At 40.5% G+C, this 21150-nt stretch overlaps 2 protein-coding genes across 2 annotated transcripts in view; one reads left to right on the plus strand and one right to left on the minus strand.

Moving 5' to 3' along the window:
- Positions 1 to 268: 268 nt before the first annotated feature.
- On the minus strand, positions 269 to 5363 carry nutf2 (nuclear transport factor 2). The gene is made up of 5 exons (XM_086109825.1): positions 5263 to 5363; positions 2995 to 3104; positions 2470 to 2541; positions 1157 to 1255; positions 269 to 965 (listed from the first exon to the last, which is right to left on the minus strand). The coding sequence occupies exons 2-5, from the start codon at positions 3091 to 3093 to the stop codon at positions 852 to 854; spliced, it is 384 nt and encodes a 127-aa protein (XP_085965951.1). The 5' UTR covers positions 3094 to 3104; positions 5263 to 5363; the 3' UTR covers positions 269 to 851.
- Positions 5364 to 7177: 1814 nt separating this feature from the next.
- The window catches only part of ranbp10 (RAN binding protein 10), a 36025-nt gene continuing 22052 nt past the window's right edge, over positions 7178 to 21150 (plus strand). The window contains exons 1-3 of the mRNA XM_086108830.1: positions 7178 to 7509; positions 18882 to 18993; positions 20790 to 20842. Of these exons, the coding sequence (XP_085964956.1) occupies positions 7311 to 7509; positions 18882 to 18993; positions 20790 to 20842 (364 nt within the window). The 5' untranslated portion in view covers positions 7178 to 7310. The remainder of the gene's footprint in view (positions 7510 to 18881; positions 18994 to 20789; positions 20843 to 21150) is intronic.

The following is a 21150-nucleotide window of genomic DNA, read 5'->3' on the forward strand; positions in this document are numbered from 1 at the left end:
TGCGCAGATTTTACTTCCGCATTAATGTCGTTTTGCTCCGCTGCAGAAACTGCCGTGTGACCTCAAGTGGGGCTGCACCGGTGCTACGCCAGACTAAGCGTAGATGAAAATACATATATGTTGTCACGATTTTAGCCACTTGGAAGGGAAAAGGTAGTCAAGTGCTGAACTTTCTGCATTCTTTAGAAAATACACATTCAAAGCATTGCGTGCATTCAAAATATGTATAGTTCATCCTTCAGTGATACATAGAGACACGTCAACAACATTATGAAAAACAAGTCTGGTTTTATTGTGAATTTTGGCTTTTGTCCATGAAAATTGCCAAACATTTCTGTGTAATAAAGTAAGATATTTGGAGGGAGGAAATGTAGAATAACACAGCAAACTCAAACATTGTCTTAAATGAGTCTTTGGTGGCATGACAATGAGAAACTGGCAAGGGGCGCGGTGAAAAGGAATTGTAAAAACATAACCACACATAAAGAAAGTGTGGCATCTACACCTGAAATGATGCTGAACTGAACTGGGCAAAGCATGATCTAAAATTAGATGGAAGAAGTCAAACAGAATTGAGTAGAAGAAATTACATGTGTGGAGCAGAGTGAGTGTCTTGAATGGTATTTGATGGGTTGGCTGCCATCAGCAGAGAAAGAAAAGAGTTACATTTGTACTGTCTGCGATGGATTGGGCTCAGTGATTGACAATTAGATTCCGGTGTTCACATGTCAAACAAATGAAAAGCAGACAGCAGGAGGGAAGCTTGAGCTTTATCCCATCTTTCCAAGGTCAACTCTTCTCTCCCCTCCACCACTATGGCTTGCCCATGCCCACCAGAGTAGAAGAACTGTTTAGGCAAAGTTGTGAAGAGCCAGCCTGAACATTTCGTTGGTGCATACCCAAGCGCTATTTATTTCCTTCAGGAGGAAAATCTGATGAAAACCCATGATTTGGTCGTTGTCAGCCTGCAAACAAAAATAGCAGCTGTTGAGACAGCCACCGGCACATCAGTTCCACCAAATATGATTTCAATCAAACAGCTGAAAACAAACCAAATTAAAAATGAAAAAATCTGAAAAAATGTCCACGGTCAACTTGTATTGTGACAAGCTTAACACGGGTACAACTAAAACTTTGCTTTTGTAGCACTACTTACTTTGAGCTGTCCTACAACCATACTCAGGATGCAGCTGTCTGTGGTTGGCTGGTGGTCATGTGCTGTAATAGTATGCCCTATTTTTTTGATGCCCAGATTCTGTCTCACGTACACACACACACGCACAGGGAAAGTTAATATACAGTGTAGTTGAGATTGATGTTGCTTAAATCACGGATGCCCATTTTTGTCATTAAAAAAAAAAAAACATTAATGTGATGTCCAAAACACCCCATTAACCCAAAAACGTAACTTTATTTTCACAGGGCAGTGATGATTTGCTTTGAGACCCTGATCTAAATGGCATTTTTTTTCCCATATTTATGAGTTGAATGCAAGTCATATAGTGCAACATGAAATGGAAACGGTAATGGCCCAGCTCGTGGATGATTGGTATCATAGTCGGCAGCATGAAACACCGATCAGAACACCCCTAACTTTAATAATTTTGCATGATCTGTTCAAATGAAGATGTAGGTACGGTCGCTTTCGAATGTATTTGGACCCCTTCTGCCATATTTCAGGCTTCAAACAAAGATATAAATTTGGAATTTTGGGGGAAGAATCGTGAGAGGGAACAAAATTTATTCAATGTTTTAAACTGTTTTTTGAAGAAAAGTGTGGTGCGCAAAATTATTTGGTGACCCCGCCCCCTGGATCAATACACTGTAGAATCAGCACAGATTCTCAGCTTGATTCAGGTCTGGACTTTGACTTGGCCATTGTAACACCTGGATATGCTTAGTTTTGAACCATTCCATTGTAGATTTTGCTTTATGTTTCGGATCACAGCCTTGTTGGAAGGGGAATTCGGTGTCAGTCTCAGGTCTGTTGCAGACTCCAACAGGTTCTCTTCTAGAATGGCTCTGCATCTGGTTGCATTCATCTTGCCATGACTCTAACATGAAGTGGCCAAACAATATTGCACACTTCACTTTCTGTTTTTTTTCCCCTAAAAAATTTTATTTCCTTCCACTTCACAATTGTTGTACCACCTGGTGTTGATTATTCCTGAAGAGATTCCCATGTTATGTCTTTTTGTTTGAAGCCTGAAAGGGTGAAAAAAGTTAAAAAGTTCAAGTGGGCCAAATACTTTTACAAACTACTGCAATTTTTAGCAAAGGTGGCCAGAATCTTGAGATGAGTGAGGCAGAATAGTTGGGGAAATGGTCAAAAAAACTTACATAGGCCATTATTTTAGCAAGGCGATGATATAGCATGCTCCTATAGCTTGGTTCTTTGTGACCAATCACTACATCAGCAGCCATGAAAGCAACATTGTCAATGTATACATTTCAAGCAGAAAAACTTACAAGAAGTTTCTTGGTAATTGCATCCTTGCCGCAGATTTTTTCCCCTTCCCAGGTTAGTAACGACTCTGCTATCTGTGTGATAGACAGACAGTGTTTAAGTCGGAGTTTATGAACTATAACCATATACATTTGTGATTTCTGAGTTCACAGCCTCTGTAGAACGGTTGGTTTGAATGTTTTTAAGTAAAAAAAAACAAACAAAAACACCCTAAAATCACTGTATAATTCAACTGGATACAATTTATTCCTTCCAACTTTTGATTTTATTACAGCAATATTTTTCATGAGTCTTTTTTTTTTTTATGATGGCGCCCCCTGAGTGGCTGCCTCTCCAGCAGCGCATATCCCTGTTACCCACATTCTTGCTGCTGGAGGCTGTAAATTTCCCCAGTGTGGGACAAATAAAGGATATCTTATTGAGTCTTTCTTACAACCTCTTCAAAAAAAGTGTTCAACAAGACAATTTTTTTTTAAACAGCATGGCTCAACATTTAAAGGTCTAAATGAAGCTAAAGTTGCACTCACATACAGATCAGCCAGTTTTGCTCTGTCATTTTGAAATAACTGGTAATAGTGTCGCACGAAGCCAGTGCCTATCTGCTCCCACAATGGTGAGTCCTGCATCCTGAATCACTCTGCATGGGACACAAGAGAGAAGTAAACAATGATCACAGAGATTTCATGGGAAATGGCCATGGACCTGTACAATGAGATGTGTTCAACCTCAGCCACAGTACAATTTCAACTGACACCAATCCTTCAGTATTCTTGGGACACTAATCAAAAAAACGTCCTGGCTTGTGTCAGAGATTTGAATATGTGACCAATAACATATGTTATCAGGGTTCAACATGTAGCGGTAGCCCGATGGCCGGGACACGCTTGGATAAAGTTGCACGTAACAGGGTTAAACCTAATGTCGCTAGCTTTGACTAGTCTGTTTGCCACTAGCCTTAAAATAGCACCACATCAGCAGGACCATATAATGGAGGTGAGGAGCAAGGGCACTGATGTATAATGATACTTCGTCGACGGATTATGTACAGAACAACTGGGTGCTACAAGGGGGAAAAAATATTCATCATAGAAGTTGTGCACCAACAACACACTTTACGGCACTGTGTTGTTACTGTCCTAACGACTGCTGGAAAACAGCACACAGCCAGGCTCAAATATCTCCACACACACATATACATACATCCATAATGTGAGTTGACGTCAGAATTCTTTCAAGGTCGCACATGTTCGCAAAATGTTTGGCTAACGTTCGTCAATAGCTACAGTGATTTTATTTTGCTGCACAGGAATTTTGAACATGTTCATATTTCCCGTGTAACAAGAAAAGTGTCGGCAAACGTTGAGGGACCGTTTCGCAAACTTTTGCAACCTTGAACGAACTCTGACGGGAACACAACATACACTGCTTTCGAAAACACTTGCAACTGTTTGCCACTGGATGGGACAGGTGATTAAGATTTAATATCTCATTGAGGGGAGAAGGTTTGCAAGTGTTTGTGCACGTAGCAATTGCTTTTGTTCAGGTTCATTAAAGGTCACAAACTAAGACGTTCAACAACATTTCTCAAGCAGTTTTTCGTGTCTGCATGAAATTTTAAACATTTTCAACTGTTTACAAACGTTTGAACTGTGTCTGGGGAATATCTTTGCAACCATTTGCAACACTGAATGAAACCCTGACAAAAAAAATATAAAAAAACAACAACAACATTCACTACATGTGCAAGCAACTCACTAAGATACGGACTTACAAGACGAATGCAATGAAATGCAAAGAACAAGGGGGAGGTAGGACTGGGTACGTTTTTCACTTCTTCCTACTTCCTTTTAACATGTAAACTGTGCTAAATTACTGTTTTTTTTATTTTATTATTTTTTGTACTTCCCTTTTACTTCATACCAAATTTATGTTATCTGTTTATATGTCCTATGAACAAACAAATGCGCACATTACAAAATCGATTAAGATCATAATAGACTGTTTATTATGATCTTAACAGTCTATTAGACTGTCTATTAGACTGTTAGTCGGCTCTGTCAGAGCGATAATTATGCAATGTGTTATTACTGAGTCAGAGAGGCGTCAACGTTTGATGGCGCTCAAATCGGATAATCTTGATACGGAACGTGAGTCTGCGTGACACAGCAGGGCGTTTCGTTAGCACGCGGGACACCCAGCCGTCGACTTGTAAAACATGTTCACATTGCTGATTTCGACCACAGCATATTATGATGGAATACCCAACGACCAGGTTAATTGAACACTTGGCTCGACAAAACGCAGTTTCACGATGTCTTCTGCTTACAATTAACATGTCAGTAAGGGCGAAAGATGGCAATGTTATTTTTATCGCTCATTCTAGACATGCTTGCATAGGAACAGTTAGCTATAGCTTTCTAGCATTTAGCTGCTGAACCACCGAGCTAACGGCGGTGCGCGCTATTTTACCAATAACCGATCAAAGCGTGTTTCATCCCTTCTAATCCCTTGAGAAGCATTGTCACACGGTGCCCCCATGCGGTATCCTTCTGACTAGATATTAATGACCCTTTCGCCGGTTGCTAAAAATAAATACAGTACTATGTCCCGAATTGTGAATGTCTTCACTGAGTTAGAGCTACAGCACTGGCTAGCTAACAGACATTGGCGTGCCCAACTCGACCAGGAAACAATCACAAATCGATTGACTGCGAGATCGAACAGTAGCTCCTATTTTCCAGATTAACGTTGACTATTTTCAAAAGTCTTTGCTTTAAATAAACAACAATCCTTACCTCGCAAACCCGGGCCGGGTACAGATGACACAGTGCGACTTTTACGTACACTGCACGTAGTAAAAGGATTCCGTCACTTGACACAGTGTATTGTGGGAATTGTAGTTTTTAAAACGAACATCGCCTACACAATGCCTATTTATTCCGTTGACATCATACAACGACAACAACAAATACACGCAAGATCTGATATTACGAACCTCAACAAAATACAGCAACTCCATCCAATCATTTTTTTCATACCGCTCCAGTCCTGGGTCACATTACATGACTTCAGTCCCCTGGCCTTGACCCCACCAGTTAGCCTACTGGGCAGCAGTGGACTATGTGCTATGTTATCCATTGTGATCATCTTCACTTATGTATTGGGGGGGGGGGGCGTTTAGCAGCTGCAGTGGCACAGAGGAAAGTGGTCCAGGGGGTTATTAAAACAGCCCAAAATATCGTCAGGTGCCATCTCACATCCATGGAAGAACTGCAACAGATCCCGCTGAAGAATGTGTAACTTGTGTCTTTTTGTTCTTCAAGCACCATTCGTTGTTTATTATTGTGTGGTTTAGCTTTTCATAATGCTTTATTTTGCACAGACAGATGCACAATTTAAATTCCATTGAATGTTACAATGATGGTAAAGCTGTTCTATTATCCTGTTCAAGGTCACGGGGAGCTGGAGTGCATTACAGTTGACATTAAGCAAAAGATGGACTTAACCCAGGACTGGTCACCAGTCATTACAGGGAACGTACATAGACAGACAACCTAATTCAGCATTGACTAGTCAGTTTGCCGCTAGTTTTAGCTCCATACCAGCGGCAGCGGGACGACATGATGGAGGTGAGGAGCTAGGGCAGCGATGCAAAGTGATGCTTCGTCACAATTGTAAATGTTGCTTTTTACTTACATTTGTTCCTGTTTGTATCGTGAGTGTGTGTGCAAAATTGGTATTTAATTGCATATTTGCATGTTATGATTGCTGTTGATGTTATGGTAAACCATGTTATGACAAACAATTACTTCTCAGCATGCATGCTATGGACTGAAAGTAATGATTCTGATTGGAATTGATAGAAATATTTTAAGGTGTTTTTTTTTCCTGAAAACAGATTGTTTTAGGGTTTGCATTCAGATCAACTGTATATTTATTCTTTAAATATGCAGTTATTTTAAAAAATGTGGCGGAGTGTCAAGGGGTTAAGAATTCTGCATCCATGTGAAAATGGTAGAAAAATCACAGATATCTAAATTTCCCACAAGGAATCGGGATGGCCAGGGATTGTTCTCCGCACATCACGCAATTGCCACGGGTTACCACTACAACGAAGAACAACGGAAAGACCTTCGTATAGTAGGCCACAACGCGCCTGATTAGTTTTCCAAAGGCGAAAGTCTCACTCACAAAACAACGTAAATTTACTTTTTTCATCGAGATAATGCAAATGACGAATTTTATACAACAATGAAAACCACCATTAATGATTTCCAACAACAGCAACGATCATCGCAATATACGTGTGATTTCAAAATCAAAATAATACACAAAAACGTCACTTGGATCACTTGCTAACCAATCACTTTAAAAGCCCGAGATGTGTTTACGGTGGAATTACACGCCATATTTGTATTTTGCGTTCTCTTATGCATTATTAGGTCAACGTAAGCATTTCATACATTAGGAATGATATAAAACTTTGCTTGGTTAACATATGTAATATGAAGAGTGAAAATTGTAACGTAAACATGTATAAGTGTGTTCATTGGGAAAACGACATTTTCTTGCCAGCTTGGTTAGTGAAGGACCCCTCGGGGGTGCGGTAGCAAAGCAGTGTAGTCTTTTCTGGAAACATTCGCATTAAAGAGCATAATCATAAACTACAATACCCACAGGGCACTGTTCCACCCTACAGTGACTACATTCTGCTGCTTATCCGGGGATGTCACACCACTGCTATTTTCTCCTCACAGTCCCCTCTCACTTTCAGCGTACAGTTCCAGTGAAGTGAGACGGGGATTGCATAGAAAGAAGCGAACATTAAGACACAGGCCAAAAAATGGCAGAGCTTGGAGCGGGGAGCCTGTCATTGGGGGATCCTGTTTTTAATTACCAAGAACATGAGCTGAATGAGCGACTCAAGCGGCTTTACCCGGCCGTGAACGAGGAAGAGACCCCTCTACCCAGATCATGGAGTCCCAAGGATAAATACAGCTACATTGGGCTGTCACAGAGCAACCTGAGGGTCCATTACAAAGGTTTGAGATTTGGTTTCATGCTGTGTGGAATAGTAACGTTAGTCGTACTAATAGTGTGGTGGCTCGTGTTTGTCACGATGGTTATCTGTCTTTCTCTCTATAATCATGTTGACGGTGTGAATGGTGAATCCAGTAATAGCTGCCTTTTTGCCCTTAGCCTTGCTTTGTGTCTCAGACGAGGAGATAAATGCCTAAATGGTGAACTCACTCAGTTCGGCAATTCATCCAATAACAATACTGAAATTACCCTTCATCAACTCTGCTTCCTTTCCTTATATGTCACTAATGGCGTTGTTATTTGCAGTGACATGGCATCGTATTTGACGCATTCTACTGTTTGTATTTCTGGGTCATAGATCATTTATGATGTACATTGAGGGCTCTGCTGGTATTTAGGAGCTAGCTAACAGCGATGCAAGCACGGTAGTTAGCTAGCTAACCAACGTTTCCGATCTAGTTTTGACTTGTGACTAGTATGCGAGTGGGGAGCTAGGATGACAGGATAAACAGGCCACAAGATGGATACGAAACATACGTGTTAACCTTTTTACTCGACAACACTAAGAGGAACGATCCAATTGCTCGTTTTTTGTTGTTATTGTTTTTGTCATGAATTATCACCCAAAATAGAGTACAGGTATCCCATTCTTGACAGCGTTCTCGTTGTTAAGATAAATAAATAAATACATCAAAACGCAAATTAGCTTAACGGTGTGCCCAGTTCAGTTGAATCCGAATTTGTCTCGAGCGCACAACAGTCTGATGCCTCTTAACGGGCAACCAGCTCGTTTTCAACAGCTGCTGGAGGCCGCTGCGCATACAGAAGGCCAAAAAAATGTTCAATCTGATTGTCGACATTTGTCTAAACCAGAAAGTATTTGTCCTACAGTGGAATCAGTCGCCGATCCTGATGACAAGAATGTCTGTTGTTTGTATTTCATATAGATTATGTGTCATTTCTATAACGCCATGATATTAGAACTAAGGTCTGTTTTCTGTTACTTTACATTAGGTCAAACTTTCAAAAAGGGAGGCTTCTATTTTGCTCATTGAGACACCGAGTCTGGTTTTCATCACTTAAACATGACTCAAAGATGCTGCACGATACAGTACTCTGTTTCACAAATTAGAAACCTGGTAAATGCCCTTCTGTTTTGTGCATAGCAGCTAAAGGCCTTCCGTTTAAATCTAGGTTGACATGCATAGTCGGATATAATTCACTGATTATATCATGCAGAATTTAGCTGTTCCTGTTGACAAAAGCGTGGTCCGATTTACGATATCTCACACTTGAGTTAATAAAAGCTTTGGATGGATGTTGACATACAGAAGTCTGAGAATTATCTTCTTATCAATACTTTACATTTAATCTAAATAATGTTTACTTCAGGCATGCCGTGTCATGGTTGAGATATTTGTATCGAAATGTGTATGAATGAGTGATATTGGGATGATAAATTACAATGCCATATATATTTCCTTGCTACTTGCTCCAGCGACTGCCCTGCTCCCTCACACTTGTGGTTTCAATGCTATTTTGACCAAAAAACTTTCCTGTTCAAGGCGAGCAGCTGTGTCAGGGGCTCGTGTATAAGATAAATAAGAACGACCGTTGAACTCTTCTTGCACACAAAGCTAATCTGGCACAGTCGCAGCAGAAATTTAGATTCATGTATTTTGTTTACTACGAGGGGTATTACTGAATCAAGTCCAGCTGGAAATGAAAACTATTGCAATTGTTCCTTTTAGCAAGATCCTGACCACAAAAATTCTCAGGAATGCGATACTGTATGGTGCAATGTAAGAGAGAGTCCATATAGACACTTAACTCTGTAAATGTAAAGCCACAATTCCTCATTGATCGCAACCGTATTGCAACTGGTGAAACATGACTTTAATTGTGTGTTTCTTCTTTTCATCCACACTCATGTTATGGTTTCATTATAATGGACGGGGAATGAGCCATTCATACACATGTATTTGCACAAACCTTACTACTCTACGGAGTAGTGCACAACCAAGGCAATTCTTTTTTCTTTTTTTAAGAATGTGCCACACATTTATGAAAGGTAGGGAATCAGCAGTCGTTTACTTTGGCTCTGTCTCATTACTGACACTTCCACCCTTGTGCCCCCCAATTGCTCGTCCACCTTGAGGGTACGAGTGTGGAAGGTGTCCCAATTCTCCAAAGTACTGTGTCGTCCTTCTCCTTTCACACCTTTGTTCCACACTTTGGCATTCATGGTCCATCGGCCAAAGCACACCACCCACAATTCATTACGGATTTCTCCAAAATAGCGGGAAAATGACGACGTTCGGTGGGATTCCTTTGCCTGTGCCCCCCCCCCAAAAAGCCTTTTCATGTGTGAATAATCACATTGATACATATTTTATCATTTGTATTTGTGTTATTTGCTCATTTCAATCGAAGTATTAAAGTCCCCTAAGTATTTTTGTACAAGTGTAGTTGCCGTACTTACCGACCCTCTGTGCATGCAGCGCAGATCATGTAGGGGCCGCAGATAGTCCAAATAATGGAGCATTTATTGTAGTTTTAGTAATTTTAAGCAGCAAAAATGGCAATTTTGTGTTTTGTTGTGTCTACTGTGTTTTACTGTTTTTATAGTTTTTGCATTGAAATGAATGAATGGTTTTATTACTTTTGTCTAGATGTTTTTATATGTTTGATTTTCACTCTATGTACGATTTGTACGCAGCTACGCTTGTTTTTAATGTGCTCTATAAATAAAGTTGAGTTTAGTTGTTTTGTGTGTAGTAACAGCGGTAACCTGATACTCCGCCCATTAAAATAACCCAACGACTGAGCACTATACTTCACAATAGATCATTTTTAAAATAATCATACTACAATAGGGCTAAACGATTGTGCGAAAACATTGAATTGCGATTTTTCTGACAGGGATTGCAATTTCGATTAAATTCGCGATCATCTTTAACTCAAGCTTCAATGCAGTATTCTTTATGTACAGTAACATTTACAAATATTACAGACATGTACATCATACCATCAAAACGTTACACGCTATTACTCTAATAATGCACGGACACAAAAGAGAATGTGTGGGGTAGGTAGTCCTTTCATCAAAGTTTTAAAATGGTTCAATAAGGCAAGAACTATTGCTTGTCATCATAAAAGTATACATATGCAGTTATGTGTAATAGTGCATGTAAACAAATATATTTCTTAACCAAAAATGTTTTACATTTTGTTATAATGTACATGTTCTCTGTCCATAAATGTAAGTTTGTATGTAAATATTTTTCTCCCCATATTTTTCCCAGAGACTTAACTGCTGAAATGAATCCTTTCAGTAGTGGTGAGTGTGAAATTGTCAAATTATAATGGAAGTATTTCTTAATGAGTTATTTAAATGTGAATGGTAATTCTAGTTAAAAGGGTCAGAAAATGTACTTGTTATTCTGTGCTAGTTTTCATTTGATTGTATGTAATTAAATACACCTAACAAATAAAAAACATGTAGTCCCTTAGCGATGCTAAATTAATAAAAAAATTAATTTTATTGAAATTAAATTCAAAATTTAGCATTGCTTCAGACCGATTATTGTGTATGTCTCAAGACTCAGTATAGTGCAAATAAACACATATAACATTGCTGATATATTTAATATATTTTTGACCTTATAAGCTCCTTATTATGGCTGAAATCAGCCGCATCTGATTCATTCTGTTTTCGAGTGTGCACATACTATGTAGCTGTTTTGTTATTTTATTACGAGATAATTAATTGTAATGCTAATTTTCAGTTTTTAGCTGGTTACTCTCCGCCTTAACGTGGTCCTAGCCAGACGTCTATGAAAAGCTTACTCTCCACCAAAGCACTTGTTGTGGTCTTGCGTGATTGCATTTCACATAATTAAGCGATTCTTCTCGTGTTCCCTCTTGTTGCCCGGTGTTTTGCATGCTTACGCAGTACCTGTAGACAGTCCTCGTATGCCTTGAGTTGGGGCGCAACTTGTCGCAAGTGTTTCTTATTTGCCGCCACGGAGGTGAGGATTAGTTACCGTATTTTCATGACCATTCGGCGCACCGTATGGTTGGGCGCAGTCTCATTAATGGGTGCTATTTCTGTATTTTACACATAGACAAAACGCACTGTATTATTGGGCGCAATTTTAAAGTGGTAAAACATACGCCAGCTTAAACATACGGCATGCATGCGCGCATGCTAAAAACACGGTAGCTTGAAGCATACGGTAGCATGCCAAGACATACAGATACAAGCTAAAAACACGTTTTTAAAAAGGCAACGGAAGCAAAACTGAGTTCCGTTGTATTTTATTTAGCCATCGTACAATGTACTCTCGTTTTTCGATCAATCATCACCCAGAAATCCATCAAAGTCCTCATCCTCTGTATCAGAATTGAACAATTGTGCAAGTACCGGTAATCCATCAAAAACGCCGTGTTCCCTCTCGTTGTCAGTCACTCTCATTGCCATGTGGCTCCACAGAAATGATGCCGGCTTTGCCAAAAACCCGAACAACAGTGCAAGCAGACACGTTCGTCCAAGCAGCCACAATCCATTCGCAAATTGTGGCGTAACTCGCCCGGCGCTGCCTCGCACTCTTTGTAAAGTTGTGTTTGCCATCGATCATTCATTGTTCCCATGCCGTTCGCAACTTTACTTTGAACGCCCGGTTGATGCCGATGTCCAGCGGTTGGAGTTATTTAGTCAAGCCTCCGGGAATGACGGCAAGCTCAGAGTTCATTTGCTTGACTTGGTTTTTCACCGCTGCTGTGAGATGGGCACGCATGCCAAAAGCATAACCGATGGCTTGAAGTTTGACCTGAGCTTCGTAGGCGTGTCTCTTTGTAGAATTTATTTTCGGGGGTTCTTAGAAACCAAAACCGAAGTTGTTTTGCAACAATGCACATAGCCACACTCTATACAGGTGTTGGTACCTGCTTGTGGCGTCCCTTTAGCGTCCACTTACACGCCCACCCTTCACTCATTGGCGGACTTCTTCCCCGCATGCCTGTCGTCACTCACGTCTGCCTTTTCTCTCTCTCTCTCTCTCTCCATATATGTATATATACACGCCCACCCTTCACTGATTGGCCGACTTCTTTGCCACATGCCTGTCCACAGTCACTTCCGCCTTTTCTCTATATAAACAGCGTGTCGGCTGTCAGTCAACTTTTGGAACTCAGCGCATACACAAGACGCTCCGCATCATAAGGCGTCCTGTCCATTTTGGAGAAAATTTAAGACTTTTAATGGCGCCTTATAGTCGTGAAAATACGGTACTTGAAATGCTTTACTATTGAAAAGAATACAACGGATAATTTTAACAAGTGATCGCGGTAATGCGCAGATTATAGTCCAAAAATATAAAATGTATAACGTAAAAATCACTTTATAATTGATTATTTTATACAATTTACCGAGGGTCCGGACAGAGGAGGTCGGCGGTCCGGTCATGGATCGCGGTCCGCCAGTTGAGGAAGACTGGCATAGATAATCAGTCTACAAAAATCTTGACAATAATCAACTGTTGAGGTGCTGAAATTCCAAGGATTGGAACTATTTTACATTAAATAGGGTCTATAAATGATTCATGAATTCTCAAAAAAGGTTTTGATTAAGGCCCGGTGGTCCAGTGGTTAGCGCGTCGACCTCACAGTGCAGAGGCCATGGGTTCGATCCCAGCTCCGGCCTTCCTGTGTGGAGATTGCATGTTCTCCTCGGGCCTGCGTGGGTTTTCTCCGGGTACTCCGGTTTCCTCCCACATTCCAAAAGAACATGCATGGCAGGCTGATTGAACACTCTAAATTGTCCCTAGGTGTGAGTGTGAGCGTGGATTTTTGTTCGTCTCTGTGTGCCTTGCGATTGGTTGGCAACCAGTTCAGGGTGTCCCCCACCTACTGTCCGAAGACAGCTGGGATAGGCTCCAGCATCCCCCGCGACCCTTGTGAGGATAAAGTGGTTCAGAAAATGGATGGATGGATGGTTTTGATTAATTTGATAATCAATAGTTGTCAATGAATTGATTGATCATTGCACCTTACACAGAAGCTTTCATGAAAAATCAATATCCGAGTTTCAGCAAGAGAGACGGAGCCGGTATATACAGTATCAGGGATGCCTAAGTCTCGTCCTCGAGTGCCCCTATAAAGCCTGTTTTACACGTTTCCCCCCCTCGAACACATCTGATTCAAAATGATTAGCTTATCAGCAAGCTTTGCTGAAGCCTGATAATGATTCTAATAGTTGTGTTGGATGAGGGAAACATGTAAAACAGGCTAAGCAAGGCCTCTCGAAGACCAGACTTTGAAGAGTGCCGAAATTATACAGCACACACATACTATGTTTATCAAAAATTTTTAACCATATGTACAACTTAATATACACCAATGGATGAAAAGGTGAGGTGTGGGGTGAATTTCTTTCGTGAAGTGCATGCAAAGCTTGCTCCCCGCTGTCATTCATAATGAAAAAAAAAACCCCTTAGTCTCACTCATTTGGAACCGAGGCAAGGGCCACGACCGCCAGAGACCGCCAAGGCTGCAGCTGGAGTCTTCTTATTCAAGTGATTTCGGCGTTGCAAGCGCTCTCAAAAATGTTTTATCCCAAGCTTTCAATATGTTTCCATTATTCCATATTTAATTGTAAATATGGTTGTTTTGTTGTAAAACACACTTATCTGTATTGTATACTGTTTTGACTTTTATGACTTGGTTCTGTTTCTCTGGCTATTAAAGGAAAAAGTTTACATGTGCAGTGAATTGCCACATTGCTTAATGGCCTTGTCAAACTATCCAATTTCTTTTGTCGTTCACGACGATCGCGCTGTCAGACTATCAGATAAATACCGTTCTGTGTCTTGGACCGGGAGAGATGTCACATTACAAGTCCATCAGCGACCAGATCCTACGTAGTCATTCGCGTGCTCGTCAAGATTCAGTCTATCGGCGCAGGTACGTCGGGGCGGCAGGACAAGCAGCTGTCCAAGCTATGTTGACGGAGCCATTATGTGCACATGCGTTGTTTCTATGTTCGGAAAAGGCAAAAAGAAACAAAAAGAAAAAGTCTGAACCCGTTCCTGGATGGTGGGGAGGGGCGGTATGGACAGTCTATTCCCCAGAACCTGAGGTAACGAACTTGTTTAATGACACCACCGATGCTAATCAGCTACTGGCTTTGCACTTAACAGAGCATGAGTTGAAATGCTACCAATACGGGGTGGGGCCATTTGGGTCCGGGCCACACAGAGACAGACTTACGAGCTCTGAGGAAATTTGCTCCATCAGCTGTGGCATAAATGTGCCCAACTTTAGCCAATCTGACTCCCCCTTCTAACATTGGTTTGCAAGTTGAAATAAACGAAATCCGCAAATAAATGAAGCAACAAAGAGAGAGTAATAGTAACAAAATGAACAAACGTACAGCCCAACTGTACAGCTGATGGGCAGCCATGACTTCCTGATAGAGAAATATACGAACAAAATTGTATCATGTTTAAAGTTTCGGTTAATTTGGGCATGTCTAGACATGCTCAGCGCAGAGGTGTCGGCCGTTTGGGCGGAGGGCCTTTTCTTGAGTAATCACGTCAAAGCAAGGGGAGCGAAGGCTAAATTCAATCACAGAGTGGGAATAAACAAATTGGGAACAAAGAGTCGTTGAATACCAAAAGACAGTTTGGGAACAGCTGTCGCGCCCAGGTGGACATTAGTCATCAGCAAAGTCTGTGACTTGTGTATTCGGGTAAATCAGATCATTGCCGGGGGGCTGGACCGGGGGGCGCGGGGTGCAAATCTCGGGGGCAGTGTCTTTCTTGTATTTTGCAATAAAAGTTCGAACCGGCGGAGAGGGAGCCGAGTGTGATCGCGGAGCAACTAACCGTCGTTCGCTCTCAGAGATCCGCTTCCGCCGATATTGAAGACAATTTTCCTGTGTGCCGAGTCATTTCTTTAACTTTGTCCGAGAGAATCTCTGACACTTCCGAAGATGAAGCTATTTTGACGAGAGAAGTTCCTCCCCTAGTGGTATCTCCAGTGCGTTGTGGAGGAAGAAGCTGTTGTGCATGGTATGTCGTCAGAAACAAGGCAATACAAGGAACCCTTTTGAATCGTTTGAACAAGTAGCACCCAAGTGATCAAGTGGAAAGCATGAAAATGTGAGCAGAGTTTGCACAGTCTGCCCACATAAACATGAACAGTTTAGTCGCTTATAACTAGTCGGCAGCCACCGGATGAAAGCAGCTATCAATTGTTTGATCAGTCACATTTGCAACCAGCTATGATGCTAATGCCGTATGTCGGATCATACCTTTAAAATTATTATGTTTACATTATAAGGTGAAAGTTATTTCTCATGATTGATCCATTTCTTAGCAGTTCACTGTGTTTTATTTTATTTTACATTTGTTGTACAGTTGAATAACACTGTTTGGAATGAATGGAAAAAAAATCTCTGTTCAATGATGTTTAAATAATCTATAATTATTTTTGTTGTCACTGGCTCGCCATACATTTTAGAGTTATTTTCAAGATCCTCTTATTTGTTTTCAAATCTCTAAATGACCATGCCCCACCTTACCTCTCTGAGCTCATCCTCCCCGACACACCTGCGGACCAGACATTATTAGAAGTACCAAGAACTAAACTGAGGCTCAGAGGGGATCGAGCCTTTTCTGTTGCTGGTCCCTCTCTCTGGAATGACCTCCCACTGAACATTCGGCAAGCCTCCTCGCTGCCCATCTTTAAAACCCGCCTCAAAACTCACTTATATTCTTTGGCATTCGACTCAGCATGACTTAGATTTGTTCTTGGTTTTACTGTTTCGGTGCTTTCTACCGTCTTTGTTACCGATTTGCTTTACTGTTTGTTGTATATGTTAATTGCTCCATGTACAGCACTTTGTATGCAGCGATGGCTGTTTGAAAGTGCTCTATAAATACAGTTGAGTTGAGTCAGTAGCCGTGCTTTAAAACTGGCAATTTAAAAGCAATGAAAAAAATGATTGCTGGTCTGCGAATAGCGTGTACTTGTCTCAACTAGTCCCTGACCCAAAAAAGATTGGGGGCCACTGTTCTAATGTCATTGAAAGATTTTTCTGAGCTAATGTCATACACAAACGTATAGACAAAAAGTAATAGACTCAAAACTATGTTGGAAGCCACATATCGATAACGTAAAAAGAAAAATAGCCAAAACCGTAGGGATCCTCTACAAAACCAAGGAAGTGCTAAATAAGAGATCTTTGTACACATTATACACTTCATTATTATTACCATATATGACCTACTGTGTGGAAATATGGGGAAATGCCTGCAAAACAAACACACTCCCCATTCTCAACCTACAAAAAAAAAGCAATTCGAATTATTAATAGATCAAAATATACGGAACCCACAAATCCACTATTTATCAAATTAAATACGATGAAATTTTATGACCTGGTTGACTTTAAAATCGCCCAATTAATGTACAAAGCACACAATAACCTGCTCTGCCAAAACATTCAGAAGTTTTTCGAAATTCGAGAAAGCAGCTATGATTTAAGAGGTACCAACTTATTCAAAAAACTCAAAACAAGAACAAACATCAAGCAAAGAAGTGTATCTATCAAAGGCGTTAATCTGTGGAATAATCTCGAAACGGACCTGAAAATGAGTAAATCGCTTGCTGAGTTCAAAAACAAATTCAAAAAAATAGTACAAACAATAAAATCTATTATTATTATTATTATTACATCAATCAGAGTTAAAATGATAAATTCAAAACATTAAATATAATGATAAATCAGAACTAAGTTGATAAATAGAGAAAGGTATATAAATATCCATTATGAATACAAGAGAAAATTGACACAAGAGTGTCAGGGTGTGGAAGTATATAATCCCGATACAAACCAAAAGTTGTAAAAATATCACGGTTAAGGGTAAAGTATGAGCCTTAATGGAGACTTCTTTCTTCTTACTTTTTTCTTTTCTGATTGATATAAAAATGATTTATTAGATACAATCACAGAACGGGGTAGGACTAGATAAGTTTTTTACTTCTTCCTACTCCCTTGAACATAATAACTGTGTTGAATGAAGATTGATTTCTTTCTTGTTACTTTTTTTATCTACCTTATTTTCTGTCAAATTATTACTGTATATATGTTTTATGTTCAATAAACAAACAAACAATATCTCACATTTTGAATAGGTTTACAACCTATCTGCATCTTCATGTGGCACACCTCAATAGAATCACAATGACATGTTACGTACAATATTAATTAGGGCAGGTGGACGCCCTCAATCTTAAGTGCCAAAACATATTGTACAGGCCATATAGTCGTTAACAATACACTATTGAATTGTGTTTGTCGTTTTCTCGCAGGACCTGACAAATTGCATTCGCAGAATTTGGGGGGGAAAAAATCACAGGAATGACAGTTTTGTATTAATCTAATTGCTCTACATGGAAAACAGTCCTATAACCTTACATAGATCTTCAATGAAGACTATATATAATGTAGTATTCTGAAATATGCCATCATGGTTTTGATGATGTGTGTTTTAACTTATCCTCCATCTAATATCTGACTCTACACCTGCGTACCTCGGGGTTCAACAATAAAAAAGCAGATGTCAAAAAGATGTGTAAATGCAAACCAGACGATATAAATCCTGAAGTGAATTCATGCAACTTTTTTCACGTAAGCATAGTTCTTTTTTAGAAGTGGAGGAGTTTAAGTGTCTTGGGGTCTTGTTCACGAATGAGGGCAGGAGGGAGCGAGAGATCGATAGGCAGATCGTGCAGTGTCTGTTGTGATGCGGAATTTGTATCGGTCTGTCGTGGTAAAGAAGGAGCTGAGCCAAAGGGCGAAGCTCTCAATTTACCGCTCGATCTACGTTCCAACCCTCATCTATGGTCACGAGTTTTGGGTCGTGACAGAAAGAACGAGATCCCAGATACAAGCAGCCAAAATGGGGTTCCTCCACAGGGTGTCCGGGCTCTCCCTTAGAGATAAGGTGAGAAGCTCGGTCATCCGGGAGGGGCTCAGAGTCGAGCCACTTCTCCTCCACATCGAAGGAGCCAGATGAGGTGGCTCGGCATCTGATTAGTATCCCACCTGAACGCCTCCCTGGTGAGGTGTTCCGGACATGTCCCACTGGCAGGAGACCCCGGGGATGACCCAGGACATGCTGGAGAGACTATGTCACCCAACTGGCCTGGGAACGCCTTGGGGTCCCCCGGGAAGAGCTAGAAGAAGTGGCTAGGGAGAGGGAAGTCTGGGCTTCCCTGCTAAAGCTGCTGCTCCCCCGACCCGACCCCGGATAAGTGGTAGAAAATGGATGGATGCATGGATAATTCTTTTTTGTTTTTGTTGCAGGGCATGGCAAAAATCACAAGGATGCTGCGTCTGTACGAGCCACGCATCCAATCCCTGCAGCCTGTGGGATTTACTATTTTGAAGTCAAAATAGTCAGCAAAGGTCGAGATGGGTAAGCGGACACCTTTTAAAAATCAGCTTTAGTGCATCTCCCTACTTGTCGTTTATGTTGAGTCCCCGGTTCTCAAACTCGCAGCACGAGGACCACTTGCGGCCATATTTTGCAGGTCTTTACTCGACAGCAGTTCAAGCCCGTATCTCATTGAGCGGTGAATGTTTGTGAGTGTTAGCGCACGTAGTGAAAGTTGTTTGTTCGACCAAGTTTGTTAAAGCTTTGCTAGATATTCACATTTTAAACAACAAACAGTTCTTGTTGCATTTTTTTAACATTTTCAAAATTTGCTGGAGACAAGAAAACCGGTCATTTCCAGGCGTGTGTGTGTGTGTGTTTACGTGCGCGCTTGTGTATGTGTGTGTGTGTGTGTGTGTGTGTGTGCGCACGTGTAAATGTGTGCGTGCGCGCGTGTATATGTGAGGGCTGAGGGACATAGTTATCATATCAAAATCTAAATTTAAACAGTCAAGATACTAATATCAAAATGAGGACGATATCAATCACGTGACTTTGCCACTCTTGCGTTCATGTAATTCTCAGTTCAACCGAATGACGGATATTCACTGAGTCGCCTACCAATGGTGATAAAAGCTCTATCCCACTGAGCTGTGAACAATTGCAAGTGTTTTCAAAGGTCAAAGTGTTCTCGTCAGGGTTCGTTAAGGTCACAAATATATGCCAAACACTTGCCAGACATTCGCCTGTCCTTTCACCAATATTGCTGGTAAACATTAGGCGAACGTTTTACAACCATTTACGACCTTAATCAAACCCTGATGAACTCTGAGATGAATGCTCAATCTCCGATTTAAAAAGCTCATCCTTAAAATTCATTCACTGCCAGCCACATTAAAATGGATATTCTTGGAATTCTACAGACATCACTGGCAATGAATCAGTTAAAAAAAACTCCAAAAAAACATCCTCTTTCATTCTTCGTCCATGAACACAATATGAATCAGATTACTGCATTTGACTCGTGCTGGCACACACAATGTATTACTGGAAAACCTTTTATGAATCAACGATTAAGTACAATGTTCCAGTTCTCACTCTGTTCACACATTTCTCTCAAATAAGATAAAGAACAAAGAATTATTTTCCATTTTAATTCTTGGGTCCTTGCTTATCATTTCATCATCAAAATTAATACAAACCCCCCACACTATCACGATTTTGCTGGCCCCAAACCACTGTTCGTATCGCTAGCTAAACTATGACATTAGCTTACCTGTCTTTGTGGGTTTTGTAATGACGAATGACGTTACAGGTTTTCTTCATTCTGTGAGGTGCAAGCCATGCACTTTGCCATCCTATCTTTGCCAAGGTCATTGACAATATAGTCCATTAATTCAAATTAATGATCCTTGGAGTTTCTCCCATCTCTGTTGGTGTTCAGTTTGCTCCCTCACACCAAAAAGTGACACTGATTGGATTGTCATTTTAGCGTGAATGAAACAAAAAAAATGTTTTTTTCTTTCTTTCTTGCCTTCCTTCTTTAAAAGGCAAACTGTGTTAGATTGCAGATTTCAGACAGAATGACTCATCATCTCATGTAGTTCAAGTCTACGTCAAATCGACTTACTCCATCTCTGTGCATTAGAGGCAATCAGAAATAGTATGTTCCAAATGCCTTATGGCTCCATCAGCCAAAATTTCATTATGAAGACAGTACATGCAGTAAAGATGCCAAATTCAAAAGAAGTTGTTGGTGTGATTAAAAAAAAACATGTTTGTAGAGAATAATTTACACATTTATTGTTGACACCTTTTCCTTTATTTTTTGCATGCAGCTACATGGGAATCGGCTTGTCGGCACAAGGGGTCAACATGAATAGACTGCCTGGTGAGTAACAAGTGACTGATATTGCATGACAAGACCAGGAGCAATTGTGAAATGTATAATAAAAAGCTTTGTAATTTGTGTTTGTGTGTATGTAAACATTGTTGTTGGACAGCCTGAACATTGCCCTTTTAAATGACGCTCTATTTGTATGGAGTGTACATTTTTGCATAGGACCTTTAAAATGTGTCCTAGTCTTTGCTGCCTCCACCTTAGCAGCTTGTTCTGCTTGCACTATTGACTCCTCCTGGGTGTTCTGAATGGATTAAAGTCTATCAAGTGCACGAAAAACAGAATTTATTCCTTGAACC

This window comes from Hippocampus guttulatus, chromosome 4 (assembly GCF_054856545.1).
Source record: "Hippocampus guttulatus isolate MCC_2025c chromosome 4, RoL_Hgut_1.0, whole genome shotgun sequence".
Lineage (NCBI taxonomy): Eukaryota > Metazoa > Chordata > Actinopteri > Syngnathiformes > Syngnathidae > Hippocampus > Hippocampus guttulatus.

Coding starts and splice junctions, on each gene's coding strand:
- nutf2 (XM_086109825.1), bottom strand. CDS start 3,093: ATGCAGGACTCACCATTGTGGGAGCAGATAGGCACTGGCTTCGTGCGA. Junction 2,542..2,994: donor CAAAACTGGCTGATCTGTAT/GTGAGTGCAACT, acceptor TCTATCACACAG/ATAGCAGAGTCGTTACTAAC. Junction 966..1,156: donor TGGTTGTAGGACAGCTCAAA/GTAAGTAGTGCT, acceptor TTTTGTTTGCAG/GCTGACAACGACCAAATCAT.